General features: G+C 42.3%; 1 protein-coding gene across 1 annotated transcript in view; it reads right to left on the bottom strand.

Moving 5' to 3' along the window:
* Positions 1 to 13,477, bottom strand: part of LOC144790690 (uncharacterized) — a 64,808-nt gene extending 51,331 nt beyond the window's left edge. Inside the window, exon 1 of the mRNA XM_078665413.1 lies at positions 13,366 to 13,477. Within this exon, the coding sequence (XP_078521539.1) occupies positions 13,366 to 13,467 (102 nt within the window). The 5' untranslated portion in view covers positions 13,468 to 13,477. The remainder of the gene's footprint in view (positions 1 to 13,365) is intronic.
* Positions 13,478 to 19,871: the final 6,394 nt, after the last annotated feature.

Here is a 19,871-nt window from a genome sequence, read left to right as displayed (position 1 = left end):
TTGGCGTCATATGGCACCTTTTCTTTTTTTGAAAAAAAGCTTTTTGAAAAGAATTCACAAATTACCACTAATTTACCACAATAGTTTCCAAATCCTTAATGTCATTTTTTACATAGTTTTTGTTTGATACATTGCATTTAAGTAGTCACAAAATTTACAAATGCTTCAGTGCAATCGCAAAATAAGGAATAGCAAATTTTGCTACTCCTTATTTTGCATCAAAGTTGTTTGATACATACCATTTGTCTAATTAACATTCGCAAAGGCCGAAATTCATAGAATTTTGATCTTTGCAAATGCTAATTAGCTTGATACATATGGCCCCAAGTGAGGCCTGTCTTGCGACATGGTGCATCTTTTGCATTACTGCTGATTGGGTTTTATGTGGTACGTTTTTTTTTTACACTATGACATATCTGCCTAAATGCATCAATTTTTAATGTTGTCACCTCATAGCAAATATTATGCACCACCGCTGCATCATAAAAGTGACGCACAGTGGCAGAAAAAAGGCATACACCTATCATAAATCTATCCCTAGCATTTTAAATGATTAATCCAGGATGACAATAAAGTGTGTCCTATCCAGAGGTTTGTTTAAGGTGAGGCCTACTCAGGATTGCAGATTAAAGTTACGCTTGATGAAGAATACAGAGGAGATAATACATATAAAGGACTACCAATGAAGTAAGTAATGTGCACTTTATTGCGCCAGTCATCATAAATGTATCCCTAAGCTTCTTATCTTGTTACAGATGAACCACCATATGTACCATCAAACTATTTTGCATTTCCTAAATAGCAAATTTTAAGGAATAAATAGCAATTCTTTACTATTCCTAATTTGCAATGAGCAAATTGCTAAATGCAAAATACCCATTCATTTCCATAGGCTAGGAGGCTCATAGGAATTAATGTTGCAATTTGTGATTAGCAATTAGCTCATCACAAAATAGGATTTTTTTCAAGCGTGCAGGGGTATCTCAAGAACACCCTGCTGCACCCCTGAAAAAGAAATTTGGGAGCACATGGCACACCTACATGCCCTAATGGCATGTATGGGCGTCATATGGGACCTTTTTTTTTTGTTGAAAAAAATGCTTTTTGAAAAGAATTCGCAAATTACCACAAACTAGAAGTTGGTGGTAGTTTCCAAATCCTTAATATCATTTTTTACATATTTTTTTTTTGATACATTGCATTTAAGGAATCACAAATTTTGAATTATTGACATTTTAAGTAATTTCCACATGTGCAGTGTTTTCAAAATATAATTTGAAAATCGTTTTTGGGGAAAAGTAATGGTTTGCAAATTTATGACAAGGACATAATGGTGTATGCTTCTCTATAAGGCATTTCAGTATCTCTAATGTCATTTTTCCCATATTACATTATAAGACCTTTCCCCATGAAGCACATTCCTTGTAAATATGCTCCCACCTGTGCATTGCAAATTTAGATTTTGACTGTTTCAGACACATAGCCATGTTGAAAGTGACCCAAAAAAATTGCAAACGTTTTAAAATAACACATTCATGTGTCTTAAGGACATTTTAAGTCATTTCCCCATGGACAATGTTTTCTAAGTGGCACAAAAGAGGTATACACCTATCATAAATCTGTCCCTAGCATTTTAAATGATTAATTCAGGATGACAATAAGATGTGGCCTATCCAGAGGTTTGTTTAAGGTGAGGCCTACTCAGGATTGCAGATTAAAGTTACGCTTGATGAAGAATACAGAGGAGATAATTTATTGTAAAGGCCTACCAATGAAGTAAGTGATTTCTACTTCATTGCACCAGTCATCATAAATGTATCCGTAAGCTTCTTATCTTGTTAGACATCAACCGCCATATGTATCATATAACTATTTTGCATTTCCAAAAAAGCGAATTTTAAGGAATAAATAGCGATTCTTTACCATTCCAAATTTGCTTTGAGAAAATTGCTAATTGCAAATTACCCATTCATTTCCATGGGCTAGGAGGCTCATATAAATGAAGGTGCAATTTGCGATTAACAATTTGCTCATCACAAATTAGGAATTTACTCCAAAGGTGCAGGGGTGTCTCAAGAACACCCTGCTGCAACCCTGAAAAAGAAATTTGGGGGCATATGGCGCACATAAATTTTAACAACATTCCTTTACCTCAACAACGATTTTCAAATCATAACTTCAAAACACTACACATGGGAAAATTACTTAAATTGTCCTTAAGACACATAAAAGCGTTTTTTGATTGGCTTTCCTGCATGGTAGGGTCACTTTTAACATGGCTATGTAACACAAACATTCAAAATCAAAATTTTCCATGCACAGGTGGGAGCATATTTACAAGCAATTTGCGCCACAAAGAAAGGTCTTACATTAAAATGGGAAAAATAACATCAGGGACAGTCAATTGCCTTATAAAGAACCATACACCATTATGTCCTTCTCATGAATTTAAAAACAATTCCTTTTTCCCAAAAACGATTTTCAAATCATAATTTCAAAACACTGCACATGAGAAAATGACTTAAAATGTCATTGAAACACATGAAAGCGTTTTTTGATTGGCTTTCCTGCATGGTTGGGTCACTTTTATCATGGCTATGTAACACAAACATTCAAAATTAAAATTTTCATGCACATGTAAGAGCATATTTACAAGCAATTTGCGCCACAGAGAAAGGTCTTACACTAAAATGAGAAAAATAACATCAGGAACAGTCAATTGCCTTATAAAGAACCATACACCATTATGTCCTTGTCATGATTTTATAAACAATTCCTTTTCCCCAAAAACGATTTTAAAATCATAATTTCTAAACACTGCACATGGGAAAATGACTTAAAATGTCATTAAAACACATGAAAGCGTTTTTTGATTGCCTTCCCAGCATGGTTTAGTCACTTTTAACATGGCTATTTAACACAAACATTCAAAATCTAAATTTTCCATGCACATGTGAGAGCATATTTACAAGCAATTTGCGCCACAGAGAAAGGTCTTACACTAAAATGAGAAAAATAACATCAGGGACAGTCAATTGCCTTATAAAGAACCATACACCATTATATCCTTGTCATGAATTTAAAAACAATTCCTTTTCCACAAAAACGATTTTCAAATCATAATTTCTAAACACTGCACATCAGAAAATGACTTAAAATGTCATTAAAACACATGAAATCATTTTTTGATGGGCTTTCCAGCATGGTTGCGTCACTTTTAACATGGCTATGTAACACAAACATTCAAAATCAAAATTTTCCATGCACATGTGAGAGCATATTTACAAGCAATTTGCGCCACATAAATCATAATTTTCTCCTTAAAGCACACTATTCTCTATCTAAAGTAAAGAAATATTTTCTCACCTTAGCAAATACTTTCAGTTTGAAAACAGTCTAAGAAACACACCAATTTGTCTTCAGCAGAGCAAAAGGTATGCACTCCAGAGTCTGCAGCTATCAAAAGCACAGAAATGCTGTAATTCTTCACACATATTTCTCATGTCACCCAATCAAAACTCTTCCCTCACTTTTTTTCAAATGAAAACCCTTCCCCCTCTGCCTTTTCTGCCTATTTTCCATAGCAACCACCTCTTGGAGAAACTCTGGTGTTTGCAAGTTCACACAACAATGTTGCAATTGAACTCTGAACTCTCAGTGCACCTGCATATCCAGTGCTTTCTTTCATTTAATGATTTTTTATTGACCACTCAAAATACATCTTTCAAACAACACATCTGTACACCCTAACTTTCTGTTTTCATCAATCAAAATCCACCAATCACTGTTACTACTTTATGAACACAGAAACTCCACAGTTTTTTTCATTTCAAATTCTCATTTTTTCAACTGCCATTTCATTGCCACACTTCATCTGACTGCAGGAGAACCTTCTCTCACCATGTTTTCTGTCTGGATTGTTGGTCATAGTTATATTCACTGGGCTCAAAGGTACGTTGAAAGCAGGAATTTACCTAACCTCAATTTACAAGATGTGGAAATTAAGTGGTTTGGCCACAGAGGATTAAAATGTCACCAATTGATACCATTGGTGAAAACCTTTATGCATTTGCCAAAACCTGACCTGTTAATTGTGCACTGTGGAGGTAATGACTTGGGCACTTTGACTGGTGTAGGTCTGGAAATGCTTTTAAAGGACACCTTTGAGCAATTAATGGCACTTTTTCCTCAGACTGCCTTGGTATATTCAAATATATGCCAAAGACAGAAATGGAGGTGGTCAAACCAATTTTGTCCACAAATTGAGAAGTCGAGGAAGCATGTAAACAAATCTGTTTCAGCTTACATGAGAGACCATGGAATGGGCTCCCTGTACAACAATAACTTGCGTTACTACATGCAAGATATCTACAGAGGAGATGGAGTTCACTTCTCAGATGAGGGCAACAGAGTTTTCACTCTGAATTTAAGAATGTGCATTGGTACCTACTTATAAGTACCTAAATGTACCATAAACCCAAAAGCTCTTCTCAGAGCTACCCTACATCTAATCACTCACAATTATTATTTTACTCTAACTTTTTTCACTAATTTTCAACAAAGTACACTCCCTGGGGCGCTACCCGGTACGCGTACCGGGAGCTAACCTCGCGAATTTTTTTAAAAAATGTTTTTTTTTCGCACATATAAACCTCCTCAGCCATCCTCAGAAAACCTAGGGGGTCAAGATAACTCTACCGTGCCCCCTTCTACCCATTCCTAACATTAATTGCCCTCCATCTTGTATCTTAATTCGACCGAAACACAAAATGGTGGACTCCCGGAACGCTTAAGGTCCGCGAACCGGGGCGCTCAACGGTTCGCGTACCGGGTCGCTTCCTGGGAAGCGCACCATCAAAAAAGGTGGGAAAGTAGTTCACACAAAAGCCACTTGAGACAATTTCACCAAATATAGATTAGCTCATACTACATACCAATCCCTACCATTTTCACAAATTTGATTGGAATTCCATTTAGCCATTTAGCCTGTAGACCTCTCTAAATACCGTGAGGTAAATTACTTCACAAAACACATCTGAAGTGTTGGAATTGACAACCAATTAAAATGTTACTTTCATTTTCTACTTTTTTTACCTGACATTTGATTGGTTATGTACCCGAATATATATAAAGGAAGAGAAGGAAACACAGCCATTTTGACTACTACTTCCTGGTGTACATTTCAATAGGATTTTCATTAATAACTTCAACTTCTTTTTAAAGGTAAGTTGTTATTTTTAAAACTGAAGTATATTGTGCACTTTAAGTTAATATGGCAAACTTTTTCTGTTAGTTATATACTATCCCTCTGTAGTACTTATAAATTTAGATACACTTTTTTATATTCCTACTTCCACTCTGATACTATACACTGCCCAAAGATAAATTCTCTGTTAAAAACTGCCTATCTAAAATTAATCCCAACAGTGCCCTACCTCTACTAATATATATTTTTTTTATGCAAATTTCAGGGAAAATGGAAAGTGAACAAAACATTTCATTTGAAATTGTCCTTCCAGAGTCCAACACAGAAATCATTGATCCAAATGAGATTGAATTTATGGATGAAACTTGGGACCAAGAACTACTGCAATGTGTACAAGCAGTAGATAACCTCCTTGCAAATGAGGACATTTTACAACCTCAGAGACTACAATCTATATTCCATGATTATTATGAAATTTCTGACAATGAAATGTTAGAAAGTTTAATAAATTATGAAACACAATAAAAAAAGCTTAAAAAATAAAAAAAATTAAAAATAATCAACAAAACCAACAATCAATTAACATACAGCATTTGAAAAGTCTATCATTCATTTTTCATTGTGGTACGCTCCCCAGAACGCTTCCCGGTTCGCGTACCGGGCGCTAACCACGAAAAAAAACAAAAAAAAAATTATTTTTTTTTTGCTTCGCGGGGCCCCTTTAAAACCTCCACATTAAACCTAGGGGGTCAGCGAGGATCTACTATGCCCCCTTATAGTTATTTCCCCCTTTGTTTTGGCCTCCTCTTGTCTCTCGATCCTACCGAGAGACAAGATGGCGGCCGCTCCGGACTGTTTAGAATGTTGACAGACACCGGAGAGCCAATCAGCTTCGCTACGCGAAGTTCCGTTACGCGTCAAGTACGCGAACCGGGGCGCTGCCTGGTCCGCGCTTACAGATATATATCTTTTTTTGAACGTTAATTTCTCAAAATCCACTGCAGCACATATATTGAGACCTACAAAAGGCACATCGGGCTACCAGTCCCTACAATTTTGCCAAGTTTCGTGCAAATCCATTCAGCCGTTCGGGCTAAAAGTGAGGCTAACCGCCCTATGGAAAACTCAATGTTAAAAACACGTTTTGGGACCCCCCTTTTTTCTCGGCCCCCCCTGGACCAACTCCCCCCAAATTTCCAGGGGCTGCTCAGAAACAAAATGTTCAATTTTGCTGAAAATTTCAGCCAATTCCGTCCACAAACGCCAAAGTTATTAGACATAGAATTTTCAAAAATCCCATAGGGAAAAAATCCTAACTATATATACCTACTGGCGACCGCCAGTAGGTAATATATATATATATATATATATATATATATATATATATATATATATATATATATATATATATATATATATATATATATATATATATATATATATATATATATTATATATATATATATATATAAATGAATTACAGTTATTATAATTTAAATACATTTAACAACAAACAATTAGTAATTTTTAATTCAGATTAAATAAAAATATACATTTTACCTTCCTGGTTGATTTTTTAAATAAATAATTTTGTATTAGCTTATTATATTTACAGGAAATATTTTAACATACTTTCAAAATAGTATTGCTGTAGAATTTATTTTCAATTTCTTTTAGGTTTAAAAAAAATATAAAATACATTAAAATATTTTCATTAACTTATTTTAAAGATTAAAAATCCCCAATACTACCCCATAGGGAGAACTCTGCCCTGGTGGAAAAAAGTGTGAAACGTTACCAGTGGCAACTAGTCACTTATAAATTTGCCTCCACCCTCTAGTTTCAGGGATCGAGGATATGCACATTTCCACTGTGTTGTAACTTTACATGTGAAAACGGTGAATAGCCAAAAGCAGTAAAGTTACTACAAAGTCTAAGAGTAAATGTGCACGTTTGCAGGTATTTCTACTTTTGTGAATAGGGATGATAGTCTTTTTTGACCTGTAATTATTGACCTTTTCCTTGTGCCACATTTTTCTCAATTATCCCTATCCAGAGTAGAAACTAGCCATGCATTCTTACGTCTCACAAACGGCTCCTTTAGATGACACTCAACATAATATTGTAAGGACAAAAGTAGCTGACATGAGAGCTTTCCATTCACAGATTTGCTGTAATCAAGATCAGGGTATTTCACAATAAGTCCCTCAAAGGAAGATTCTGGTTACATTTCTGGATTAACCAGAGTGGTTAAATGATCTTTGTAGGAAATGGGGGTTACCCAGATCTCCAAAGGGGTAGCATGGCATCAAGCGGGCAGGCCAAACTTCGAGGACATGTGAAGCACTCACGCAGTACCCTCAGTCAACACACCAGGCACACCATAAAAGAGGCAGGACACCAGTTTGAGTTGGAAAAAGATACGTAGTTTAGTAGGGTTTCCAACCTGCAAGGCAAAAGAATGCAAAACAGTAGTGTTACAACAGGACGCCGAATGGCGCCAGAGCCAAGCGAATAATGGGGGGAATTATTTACATATGAAGTAGTCCATGCTGAAAGGAAGAAAAATGATGGGATCAAAATGTCATTAGATCTGGGGCCAATCTGGCGGGGCCAACTCAGACTCTCATCCTAAAGGGAAGGCTGTAATTGCAAAATTCTACATTAACATAGAAACACATCATGCACATTAACACCAACCCAACCCCTGTTAGGGAAAAACATTAGGGCATCACGGCATAACATGGACAGGAACACCTGTAATAAATTAGCCTGTCTGGCCCATTAATCTGGTACATAAACAAGGGCCTGGAATAACACATCAGGCCAACCCATTGACCAACCTAGGCGGAACATACATCGCCCAGCATAGATATCAGGTAGGGGCCCTTCTCATAAATCAGGAACACCTGTCAGGAATCAACTAAGCTCCCTCTACCATCAAACTAAGGGGTATCAAACATCAGGGTGTACACAGCAGTCAACCCTCCTTACTTCTGGACTCCCTCAGATATTTCCTTGCCCAGACTTCCTCTATAACTGGGGACCTCAGGACAACCCATAAGGTGGGTACCTATATTTGCAATGAGGGGGAATAAGACTCTCTACCCCAGTATATGCAATAAGGGCAACCGGCTTGCTCCTGAGTTGTCTGGTAGGGCAGTTAGTTGCAGGAAAGTTAGGGCAGTTCAACAAATCTGGAGCCCAAGTCACAGGTGCCCTCCGCAAAACGGGGCGCCTGACAAGGCAACACAGTCCCAGGGGGCGGGCACCGGCAATGTACCCCGTTGCCCCCCCTCCACCAACTTAAGATAAGCCCCACTCACCGGGCTCAGTAGGTCCTGCGGGGCGTCCTTTGGGGTCTCCTCTGCAGGGGGGGACCAGGCACCGACAATGTGCCTCGAGTCGCAGGATTCCCCGGTGATCTGCGCCGGTCACTTGGGCCCACAAGGCCTCACTCACGCCTCAGCGCCGCAATCGGGGCTCCCTCTTCACTATGGGGGCCCCGTTACACAACTCCTGCTGACTTCGGGCCTCTTCTAGGCTCCGCCCCTTTCTTAGGGTCCCGGGGCTCTCCACCGTAGGGACCAGGCCTCCTTTCCAGGGGGGGTCACTGCACCTCTGGGCGACCACACTCGCCTCACCCGGGGTTTCAACACTGCCTCAAGAAGGCCTCTGGGGAGACACGCGGTGTCTAGGCACTCGTGGGGGAGAAGCCTGCCTGCCTTTCCCCCCTCCTTACACGGCTTCCGCCGTTCACTCGGGGCTCCCTCGTCCTCCTGGGAGCCCCACCGACACTCTGCTCCGGCCACCTCAGGTCGGGAGGCGGGGCTGGCACCGACAGTGTGCCCCGGCCCCGTCTACCTCACCGGCCCCTCGCGTGGGGGCACAGACCGGCGGGGTAGGCTCCCGCTCCGGTCACTCAATCTTCGGGGCTCCCCCCTTGTCCATGGGGGCCCCGCTCCAGCGCTTCACCCGGGTCCCCCTCCTACCTCACGGGGACCCGGGGCTTGGATTCAGCTTCTCCTGGCCTTCCCGGCCGTCGGCCAATCCCTGCGCGGCCTTCAAAGGTCACGGCCGCGCAGGCCAATCCGTGCGCGGCGGGGGCGGGCTGATAACGCGGCCTGGCCCCCCCCGTCACGTGATGCGGGAGTCGGCGGCCCTCTCCTGGTACCGGGGGCCGCCGCGACGATGCCCACAGCGGTGGGGGTCCCCTCAGCAGCGCCGGGCCGCGGCGGTGATTTCAGCGGCAATAAGGGGTAGGCTCCCTTCTTAATTAATTAATTATATAGCGGACAGCGCGCTGAAACGAGGGTAGGCTCCTCCAGCGTGATTTTCCTCAGGAGAATGGCGCTATTCACCGCGCACTGCTCCTCCCTCTGCCCACACCACTTCCAGGGCCAGTAGCATTCCAGGGGCCACACCAGCCCCAGCGCTTCTCTCCCCACAGCGCTTGGTAGGCAGTCCAGGGGCAGATTTAGAGCCACCGTTCCTCGAGGGCACAATCCACCCAGTCTAGCGCTTCCACAGGGGCCACAACTTCCCTGGGGGCATCAACCTCCCCAGAATAGCGCTTGCCAGGCAGTACCTCATAAGGGGCAACAGTTCCTCCAGGCAGCTCCTCACGACCCAGCACTTCCACAGGGTCACACCTTCACCAGAGGGAGTAGACAGTCCTATTTCTCACCTCCTGGGCGCTTCTTCATCGCAGCGCTAGCGTAATTCCCGGTCCCCACAGTGTCAGGGATCTGGATAGGGGCCCTCCCTTGTCAGGGGCCCATGGGGACAGCAGAGGGGGGTTAATAGGGGTGCAGGGCCCAGCTCACAGCCCCATGTGGCGGTAGCACCTCACAGCAGGTCCCCTCCCCTCTTGTCCCAGCGCTGACTGACTCTCTGGTGGCACTTCTCCCTTCTTATACCCTCCTTCCTCACAGAGCCAGCACCTTCCGGAATGTTGGGGAAAACTGGTTCACACTGGCTCAAGGGGAGGGGGTGAGCACCCTGGGTGCCAGGCTTTCCCTCCAAAAGCTAGGGGTAGCTGGGTAATAATAACTAGACCGCTGACCTATGGCAGTACAGTGGCAAAACCCATGGCCATGGCATCCATTTTAAGCACAGTACATTTCAGTCAGGTGCATGTTTAACATGGGGGAATATTTTCTGCACACCATTTAACAACATTTAATTTTACAACAGGGCAACTCTTACCACACATGGTTCTTATATGTTTAATACCATGGGGGAGACATTCAAATTAGGGGGGCAAAAAGCGAAAAATTTGGGGGGAAAAGGCCAAGTCCAACAATCTTCATTTCGATGAGGTTATGTACATCTGTTTTACAGGGATATCTTGAATACCTGGCATGATCCAGTCTTTCTGGTTCTAGGTTGTAGACCCCAAGATCTGAAGTATTTTTACAGCAACTGTAACTGTTCTTTCTTCACTCCAAGAAAGAATTTGCCATGACATGTTTCGGTGAGAGGTTAGTGTCTGCCATTTTCTCCCACAGTCTCTGACCGAACAGAGTTGAAATGTTCAAACAAAGGTTACAATACTGTTTTCTCTAATGAATCATCCATGAAGTACGATATCAATATGTATACTTATTGCATGCTTTAGATGAAAATCTGTCATTCCAGGCACTTGCAACACAGCGATGTAATACATCATACTACAACATAACACCACAAAACACACATAGCTGCACTACAGCACAGCATGACACTGACAAACTAGATAAGACTATAGTACACTGCACACAAATATGATATAACACTACAACACCACACTAACTTACTTATTCTGTACACTATAGCAAAGCATTGGACTACAAGCCAAGACAACCTAACCTTATACAACTCTACTTCACACCACATTGTCCTTTGCAGTATCCTAGGGCCCAAAAACATCACACTACAACTCTACATTGTCAGGAAACTGGCTTTTTGCATGTTCCTGCCCCAGTTCTTGCCCCTATTTGAGTACTAGTTGCTGTTTTTTCGACTCAGTGCACTGAGGCCTGTTAACCTGACCCCAGTGCCAGTGTACTGACCCATTATAAAAGATTTCTTGAATTGGATGACCCCAATTTGCAAGCACTAACTTACTTGTGAGTCCCTAGTATATGGTGCAGAGTGTGACAAAAGACAAGAAGGGTACCAGCCTCCCACTGCAGACTAGAAAGGTAGTGTTCACAATGCTAGTTTGACTATGGCATTGCCATTAAAGGCAAAGCCACCCGTTCCCATAATGATATATGTAATTCACCCCTAAGGAAGCCATATAGACCCCTATGGCAGGGAGCTGTATATTGTTAAGCAAGACATATAAGCGTATATAGCCTTAGCAGCAAAACCCTTAAAGTTGTTGTTTTGATGAGGAAAGTTAGTCCGGCTAATTTCTGAATGGGACTACCTTACATCAAATTCAACTTGATGCCCAAATCGAAATTAATTTCACTGTTAAAGTTAGGCAGCTTTTAAAAAGTTGACACTCTGTGCCCTAGCTAGTCCAGTGGCTTTGTGCAGGCCCGGGCCAACTGCCCACCTGGAGAGACATGTAAACAACTCCAAGGCTTTTAGCACAAACGCAGTTGCCGCAGAGTGAGGTGTCACCTCCTCTCCCAGAAAGGCCAACTGAGGTATTAGCCCAAAAGGCAGGCTCAAAGGAAATGCCCCCTTTAAAGGGTGACAACACACCCGAGCAGGATGACTTTTGTTCCTGCAGACAAGTTGGAGGCAGGGACGGAGAGGAAAACACTGTCCTCAAACCTGTTTTCCTGTGGGCTTGACAGTAGCAAGAATATTGCACACTGGGATTGCGAAATGCCACACATAACTTGAACTTTGTCGCAAAAAAGGAGTGGGCCTACTAGCCCATTGGATAGTGACCACGTTGTCCCCCCAGGCACTTTCCCAGGATAAAATAGGGACCCCTGGCATGCTAAACCTCAGTACACATTGGATTTGGAAAAATAACCCGTCAAAGACTGTGCCTCCTGCCCTTGGAATAGCACAAAGAGAGGATTCACTGTTGGAAGGACTGCACCTGCTGCACTTTGGACTAGTAAAATTTGGACTGTGCCTGCAGCTCCCGGCTTGAGAAAACATTGATCCCAGAGCCAGATTGAAGCAGTGACTCCAAGGGTTAGTTGGTTGCCCCCCTGGAACAGTACCATGGATACCAAAGTTGAGTAAGCCGAAACCGGCAAAGCAGTATCCTCTTCAGAGGAATCACCACTGACTGCTGTTGGGTGCTCCTAGAGACATCTCCGATTTAGCTAAAAGTTGCACTCGAGTCTGCTGGACCCAGGACTGCTATCAAAGGATTTCTTGCCTTAGAGGGACACTAGCCTCTACCAAGGATATTCGCAGTGATTGCTGTGTCGGGAGAACAGTAGCCCAGCCGCTGCTGGCCTTCGACTGTCACAAAGAGGATGCCATGGGACCTCATATGCAGTGGCCAAAGTTACCCCACCTCACCCATGCACCAAGGAATCACCCACAGCTCACCCTTGTCGACTACACAGCTCCAGGATGATATTTGAACATCTTTTCTGCCTGCATCCCCAGCATAGGAACCACTTCATTGTTCTCTATGGTGGTTGATTTCTGAAGGCTGGAACTGAACTGAAAAAGGGTCTGGTGGCCAGGTCACTGCCCAAAGTGACCTTAAGTCAGGCTGAAGTTGACAAACTAACTGTTTTAAACCAGTGCTGTTTTGTGGTTGAATTGAAAGCTTTTTTATTGTTTTCAAAATACATATCTCTGGAACCTCCAATGAAATTTGATGAACATGGATTCTACAAATGTATAATAATATGTTCTATTTTCATAAAGTATTGTATCTCTTGTGTGAATTTCTTATTCCATTGTTTGGTGCTCTTAAATGATTTACACCAAGTTCCTCTGTCAAGCTTTGCTGCTCGAAGCCCCAGATACCCAGGGTTGAACAAAGGTGATACAAACAAGCTTCACTGGACCCAAGACAGTTTTTGTGACTGTATTCCATGATAAGGCTTCTACTGCCAAATCATATATTACTCTGAAATTCTCACATACATAATATATCATACCATGAGACAACCTCATGTTTAAATGAAGCACATTTCCTCTTATTCCCTAGAATGCCCGGTAAAGCAATGGAGAATCACAGTTACCTTTTTTCGATGTTCCAGTATTTTACAACATAACACGATGTTCTCATTTGAATTTGCAGAAGCAGATGTATTCAAAAAAGCCATAAGGATGTTTATGTCCATGCGCCGGACAAATTCCATCAGTCGAACTGTAATGACAACCCAGAGAAACAGACACATGTACAAATAATGCCCAAACAGAGGTTACTTGACATTTTTTAGAAGTTTAGAAAAATAGTGTCACAAGATATTTTTAACTTGCAGCAAAATTTGCATGAAATACTAAAGAATGGACACTTGTCCAAGATGCATTGGTGCTTGTGCAAATTATGTTTCATGTTATTTTCTTACAGATTGATTATATCTGGAATGCAGCGGTAGGTCTTGCCACATTGAGATTGACACTTTGTGTTCATTTTAGACTTTTACTCCAACTGTTAGGATCATAATTGTTTTTTGTACCTCATTCCACAAAACTAGCAGGCGCTTCGTCTTGCTAATCAGGGTGACAGCTGTTGTGATCTTCCGTCCCCGCCCCGTTCCGCCGTGGCTTTTGCCGTTTGTTGTGGAGGGCTAAAGGACTGGTCATACCTGACTAGCACTTGCGGGTTGGGAACAGCTGATGTGTGCGCGAGACGCCCGACTCACTGCTATTTAAGCAGCATGCCGGCGCGGACGCGAGAACACCAGCAGTAGGTCTTGTCACCTATCATTTTGCCCTGCTGCTATTTTTAAAAACCGCATTGAGATTGACACTTTGTGTTCATTTTATACTTTTACTCCACCTGCTAGGATCATAATTGGTGTTTGTACCTCATTCCACATGCTTACCGGCACTTTGTTTTAGCTTGCTAATCAGGGTGGCAGCTGTTGTGATCTTCCCTCCCCGCCCGTTCTGCCGTGGCTTGTGCAGTTTGTTGCGGAGGGCTGAGGGACCGGATATACCTGACTAGTACTTCTGGGTTGGAAACAACGGATGTGTGCGCGAGATGCCTGACTCACTGCTATTTAAGCAGCATGCCGGAGTGGATGCACAAAGGGCGCGCCGCTGGCACGCCAAAGGCAAGCCCGTCTGCGCCCATCCACACCTAGATCGGGCCCACGGCCACCCCCCCTGTCCGTTCCCCACTGATCTTGGGCCCAAGTTTATAATATACAAGAGATACTCTTGTAAGTCTTAACCCCCAGATGAAGGATTCCTGTCCGCAACTCGATCAAGTCCTTTACCCGCAAACAGTTTTGCAAAAGTCCCTCCAGGGCCTACTCCTGAATACACGCTCTTTAATTAAACACAACATTGAATTCGCCGAGCTGCTGGAAGCTCACAATATAGATATGGCATTTGTCACGGAGGCATGGGCAGATGGAACATCTGATCTGGAGCTATCATTAGCCATTCCCCAAGGATACTTATTAATCAGGAATGACAGACAGGAAAAGCGGTGAGGGGAAATAGCGATTATTATCAAGGACACCTTGTCGATGAAAAGCTCTACTTCAGGAAGCGGGCCTGATTGTGAACTGCTTTCATTTGGAATCACCATCAGTGAAAACTATATATTTAACAGCATACTGCTGTATAGACCACCAGGGGCTAAGAACAAGTTTGTAGAGACAAAAGGTCATATCATTGAGTCTAGTGTTGACTTTCAGGAATTTTATATCTTAGGTGACTTCAACTACCATTTAGAAAATATAAATGACCAATATACAATCTTGCTTCTAGAGCTGATGGCCAGTGTCTTGATGGAACTACTGATCAAGCATCCTACCCATGAGGATGGACACACCCTAGATGGAATATTCATATCTAATCCTCAATTGAAAGTGCAGGAGAGGTTGCCAATCCCATGTTCTGATCATAAGGCCATTCGGTTGGTACTTACCTCGTCCCATCATCTTACTCGTCCTCATTCTGCTCTTAGGACTTTTAAAAGGAGAAATTGGAAGGAAATCAGCCCACAGCAGCTGCAATTAACATTAGCTGCCTCTAAGCCGACACTAATGCCCGAAGTAAATACATCCACCAATATTTTTACTAATTGGATAGCAACCGCAGTAAATATTCTAGCTCCAGAAAAAACATTTACTAGCAAACGGTTGAAGAAATCAGAACCTTGGTCTGTGACTCACTGCGCATCCAGAAGCAACTATGCAGACAAGCTGAAAGGCGCTGGAGAAAAACGTATACGGAAGCCAAAAAAACGGTTTATACAATTGAGCAGGCGGGCAACTCAAGTAAATTACTTTTCTCAACTTTAAAGGAATTAGTGACACTTCCCACCCCACTAGCACTGAATAGCAATGTTACTTTCTGCAATCAACTCGCAGATTCCTTTAGGGACAAGGTGCTTTCTATCTATGATTTCTTCAGTGGAAAAGGCAATGAGCCTCAATTGAATCAACCCTCTTCACCTACGCGGCATCCTGGCCATGGCTTGAGTGCTTTTATCCCCCCAAATGTAGAACAGGTTTCTCAGATAGTCAGATTGGTGAAAGCAGGGGCTTCATCCGACCCCTGCCCCCCTAAAATATTCCAAAAGGCAGCTGATGAGATCAGCGAGCAACTCTGTCTGATTTTCAACGAGATCCTTATGTCTAGCATTTTCCCAGAGGCTTGGAAGAAGGTCTTCATCCTCCCCCTGCTGAAAAAACCTAGACACCAGCGATCACAATAATTATCGACCCATAGCAAGGATTCCGTTCCCAGTTAAAGTTTTGGAAAAAATCATAAATCTCCAACTTACGGCCTTTGTTTCCTCAGAAAATCTGCTGGACTCTTCACAATACGGCTTCCGGCAAGGGCATGGTACGGAGACGGCCTTGGTCATGGCAGCAGAGGAGCTTCGCTCTATGCTGGTTTCCAGGGCAAAGGCCGCCTTGATCCTTTTGGATCTTTCAGCGGCCTTTGACACCGTGAACCATGACATCCTCATTCTAAGGCTTCAGAAGTTGGGAGTGTCAAGCTTAGCACTAAGCTTAATCAAATCCTATCTTAACAATAGGCGACAGTAGGTTCAGATTGATGATTTTTGTTCAAAACATTTTTTCACTTCCTTGTGGGGTACCGCACGGCTCATCTTTAAGCCCTACACTGTTCAATCAGTATGTCACCCCCCTAGCCAACGTCATCAGGCAGTTTGGCTTCTCGCTAGTGTCCTACGCCGATGATACCCAGATTGTAGTATCCATCTCAGGCAATCTGGAAAAAACGGCGGCCAGCTTTAATCAGTGTATGACCTGCATGGATCACTGGATGCGGGCAAAGTGCCTAAAGCTTAATGGAAGTAAAACAGAGGTGCTGCTGCTGGGCTCAGACTCCACCATTTGGTCTCAGAAATGGTGGCCCCCAGCTATGGGGATACTTCCCACCCCAGTGCGTAAAGCTAAAAAATCTAGGCTTCATCTCCGATGACAGTCTCACCTTCCAACGTCAAACCAAGGTTGCCTCTCAGATACATTTAACTCTAAAACTAATTCAGAAGGTGAAAGCTTATATTCCCCCACCTGCAGTAATAACATTGGTAACAACTTTGGCATTGGCCAGACTGGACTATGGAAACGCCCTTTATCTGGGCCTTCAGAAACAGCACTTGCTTAAACTGCAGCGTCAAGTCAAAATTGTCAGAACAGAAGTTAAGTAGTGTACGGGGTAACAGATGCTGAAAACAAGAGCAGTGAGATAAAGCAGCATTAGACAATGTGCAGGTAGTTGTGGCTCCCCGAGGGCCCTGTATATCCAGGTTGACAAATAACAAGTATTTCATTAAGAAGAAAGCAACGATTAGGTCAGGTGGGGGGACAGTAGGTCCTGTCTAGAAGTGAACACCAGGTCACTTGACAAAATATATCCGCTTAACCTGACCCACCACCAGTAGGTACCAAAAAAATGGGGCGAGGCCTAAAAGCTGAAAACATATATGTGGAAAGGGGACCAAATGATATAGCAAAATAATGGTGGAATTATTTGCTCACTTCTAATAAATGTTGATGATCAACTCCAAGGATCTACTTAAAAGCTTCCCATCATACATTTCATATATCAACCTTTTCTAAACTCAAAACCTAAATTGAGATACAAAGCTAAATGTTTGGTATTTTGCATCATTGCTCTATAGGTTGTCTCATATTTTATATTTATTCAAATGTATCAGCGACAGCTCAGTTTATCTGCATGTTAAACAATATTTCGAGCATTTGCATAGTGCGCCTTTTGCCTTTGGCTTTGTCCTATGGTGCTGTCCGCAATCTGGTGGCTTTCCACGTGATGCAAGTGTTAACAAAGCAGACCAGTCTCTGCTTTATGGAGTAAAGATGTGTTATTGGTATTGTGGGCTGGTCATACTTTGGGTGAACTGGATAGTTAAGGGTTAAGGCTGTATGTGTTCACCAACAGCGCATACATTCTCCAAATAGCTAAGTATAGGTGTGCATGTGCTTCTGTGTATGTGCTGTGTGTGTAGTGTTTGTAATGTTGGTGCTTTTGGTTCTATAGTGTATCTGAATCTGTGTTCAATGTATGCTAATGTTTTCTGTTGGAGGAGCTACTGTGATAGCCATAATACTGCATGCCTGCAGTGTGTGGCATGCTGAATATGTGGGTGGTGTTCTATTTAATATGTTGTGGAACTCTGTGAGTTTCATAATCAGTAGGGCTACTGTAACTCACATGCTGGCCAGCTAAATTACATATCTTGTCTGTGTTGAGTTTGTGAAACATGTTCCGTCTTATGTGTTCTGTTGGAATTGTGAGGCATTTCCTAAGTGCAGTTGAGACCCCCATGATAACTGATCATAGATTCATATTGAATTTGTTGAATTTATGTGATAGAGTGCTTGATTTTATTTAGGAGCATTTTGTGGGAGAAAGGCAGACTCTCTTGCTCAGGTTTGGTTATTTCATGTATCTTACTTCTATGTAAATCTAACTGCTTGAACTACACCTTCCACGTGAGTAAGCCTACGGAGGGAAATGTAAAGAGAATTAGCACTCCCAACAAAGCTTCCATAACTATGCAGACATAATAAAAGTGCCTCTCATGATAAATTCTAGAGCAGTTACTCTCCATTTTTATAATGAGACCCCTCAAATGTTATGCTGTATTAAAGCCCACAGCATACAAGGCAGCATATCCAGGAGCTCTCTAACCTATCCAAAAGGCCACCAATGGCATTTGCTAATCACAAAGAGCCTTCGGTCAGAAATTAGGGTTAGTTAGAGGGCACAAGTATCTCTAGATTGAATTTCGATTACAGAGTCCCATATGTCTGTACAAACTGAAGAAAGTGGCTCCTCAGATGGTCCTCCCTTCATGCCCAAAGTTGCTGCTGATTGAAATTATAACATTAAATACAATATAATAACATAGTTTAAACTAACATAACATAACATAACTTTTCAATCTACTAGAGTTTAAAAGCCATGTTTGCTTGAAAACTAATCAATTTAAAGATGGATACAAAAATGTCCTGAAACTCGGTAGCTACACGTTTCACTGCCAGTCCTGTAATGCTCCTGGTGAAAAAGGCCCTCCAACTTGGGTCTCCCTGTTCATCCAATTGTACAGTTGTTGCCTGCCTTACTCTGTTTGCAAAATGTGAATATTTGAGTCAGGATGGGTGATGGGAGACCATGCATGGTCAATTCAACTCATCTATGTTAGATTTCAGATACAGCTGAACAATTGTTCATGTTATGTGACTATACATGTGAATTTATGATAAGGTTTTTTTTTACCCAGGAATGGTGCAGCTGTTTGTGACTTTTGTATCAAATATAAGAGATTAATATATATAGATTTAGAAGGCACTGCTATGGCTGGCTCTTCTAATTTGCCCATGTAGCAAATCACTGCATTTTGTTAGCGAGGCTTACAAGTTGTGTTCCTGCTCCTATGCTCCCCATTGGAATGTATTTTCTCCAGGTCACTGTTTTGGACAATAACTTTTGAAGCTATTTGCCACATCTATGAAAGTTCTAAAATGTCAGCACTTTTGGTGGCCCAGCCTACAACTGTTCATTTTGCTTTATATTTCTGGGGTTAGGTACCTCCTATCCACAGCCTAGGAGTTCTGTAAAAATGTGTCTCTACTGAACAAAGATTCCATTTGTGAGCGAGGATTGCTGGGAGCCCAGGCTTCTCCTTTTGCCATCAGCATACACTGTCCCTCGGTCTCTGTGAGCCAGGTACTTCCAAAGACACCTGTCGTCTAACGTAGCTCTGCGGTCACCAGCAGCATTTGGCTGCACATTTTCACAGCCCACACTACACTTGATCATCTTTATTGTCCTCATAAGGATTTGGGGGGCCCTGGGTAAGACATAATTTGAGGGCATCTGTACAGTAAAAATTTGAAATGCATTACCCATATCCTACTATTTCAATCCTGCTTGATGCCAAACAATACTAAATCATATGTCACACTATAACAGGAGCACACAATAACAGATTAAATATGTCCTGACAGGGATCCCAAAAGTCCTTAAAATGACTCAAAAGAGTCAGTAGCGGCATGAGGCAGAGAGT

The sequence above is a fragment of the Lissotriton helveticus genome, chromosome 11 (assembly GCF_964261635.1).
Source record: "Lissotriton helveticus chromosome 11, aLisHel1.1, whole genome shotgun sequence".
Lineage (NCBI taxonomy): Eukaryota > Metazoa > Chordata > Amphibia > Caudata > Salamandridae > Lissotriton > Lissotriton helveticus.
Note: the sequence above shows the minus strand (reverse complement) of the source record. Positions and strands in the feature narration are given on the sequence as shown.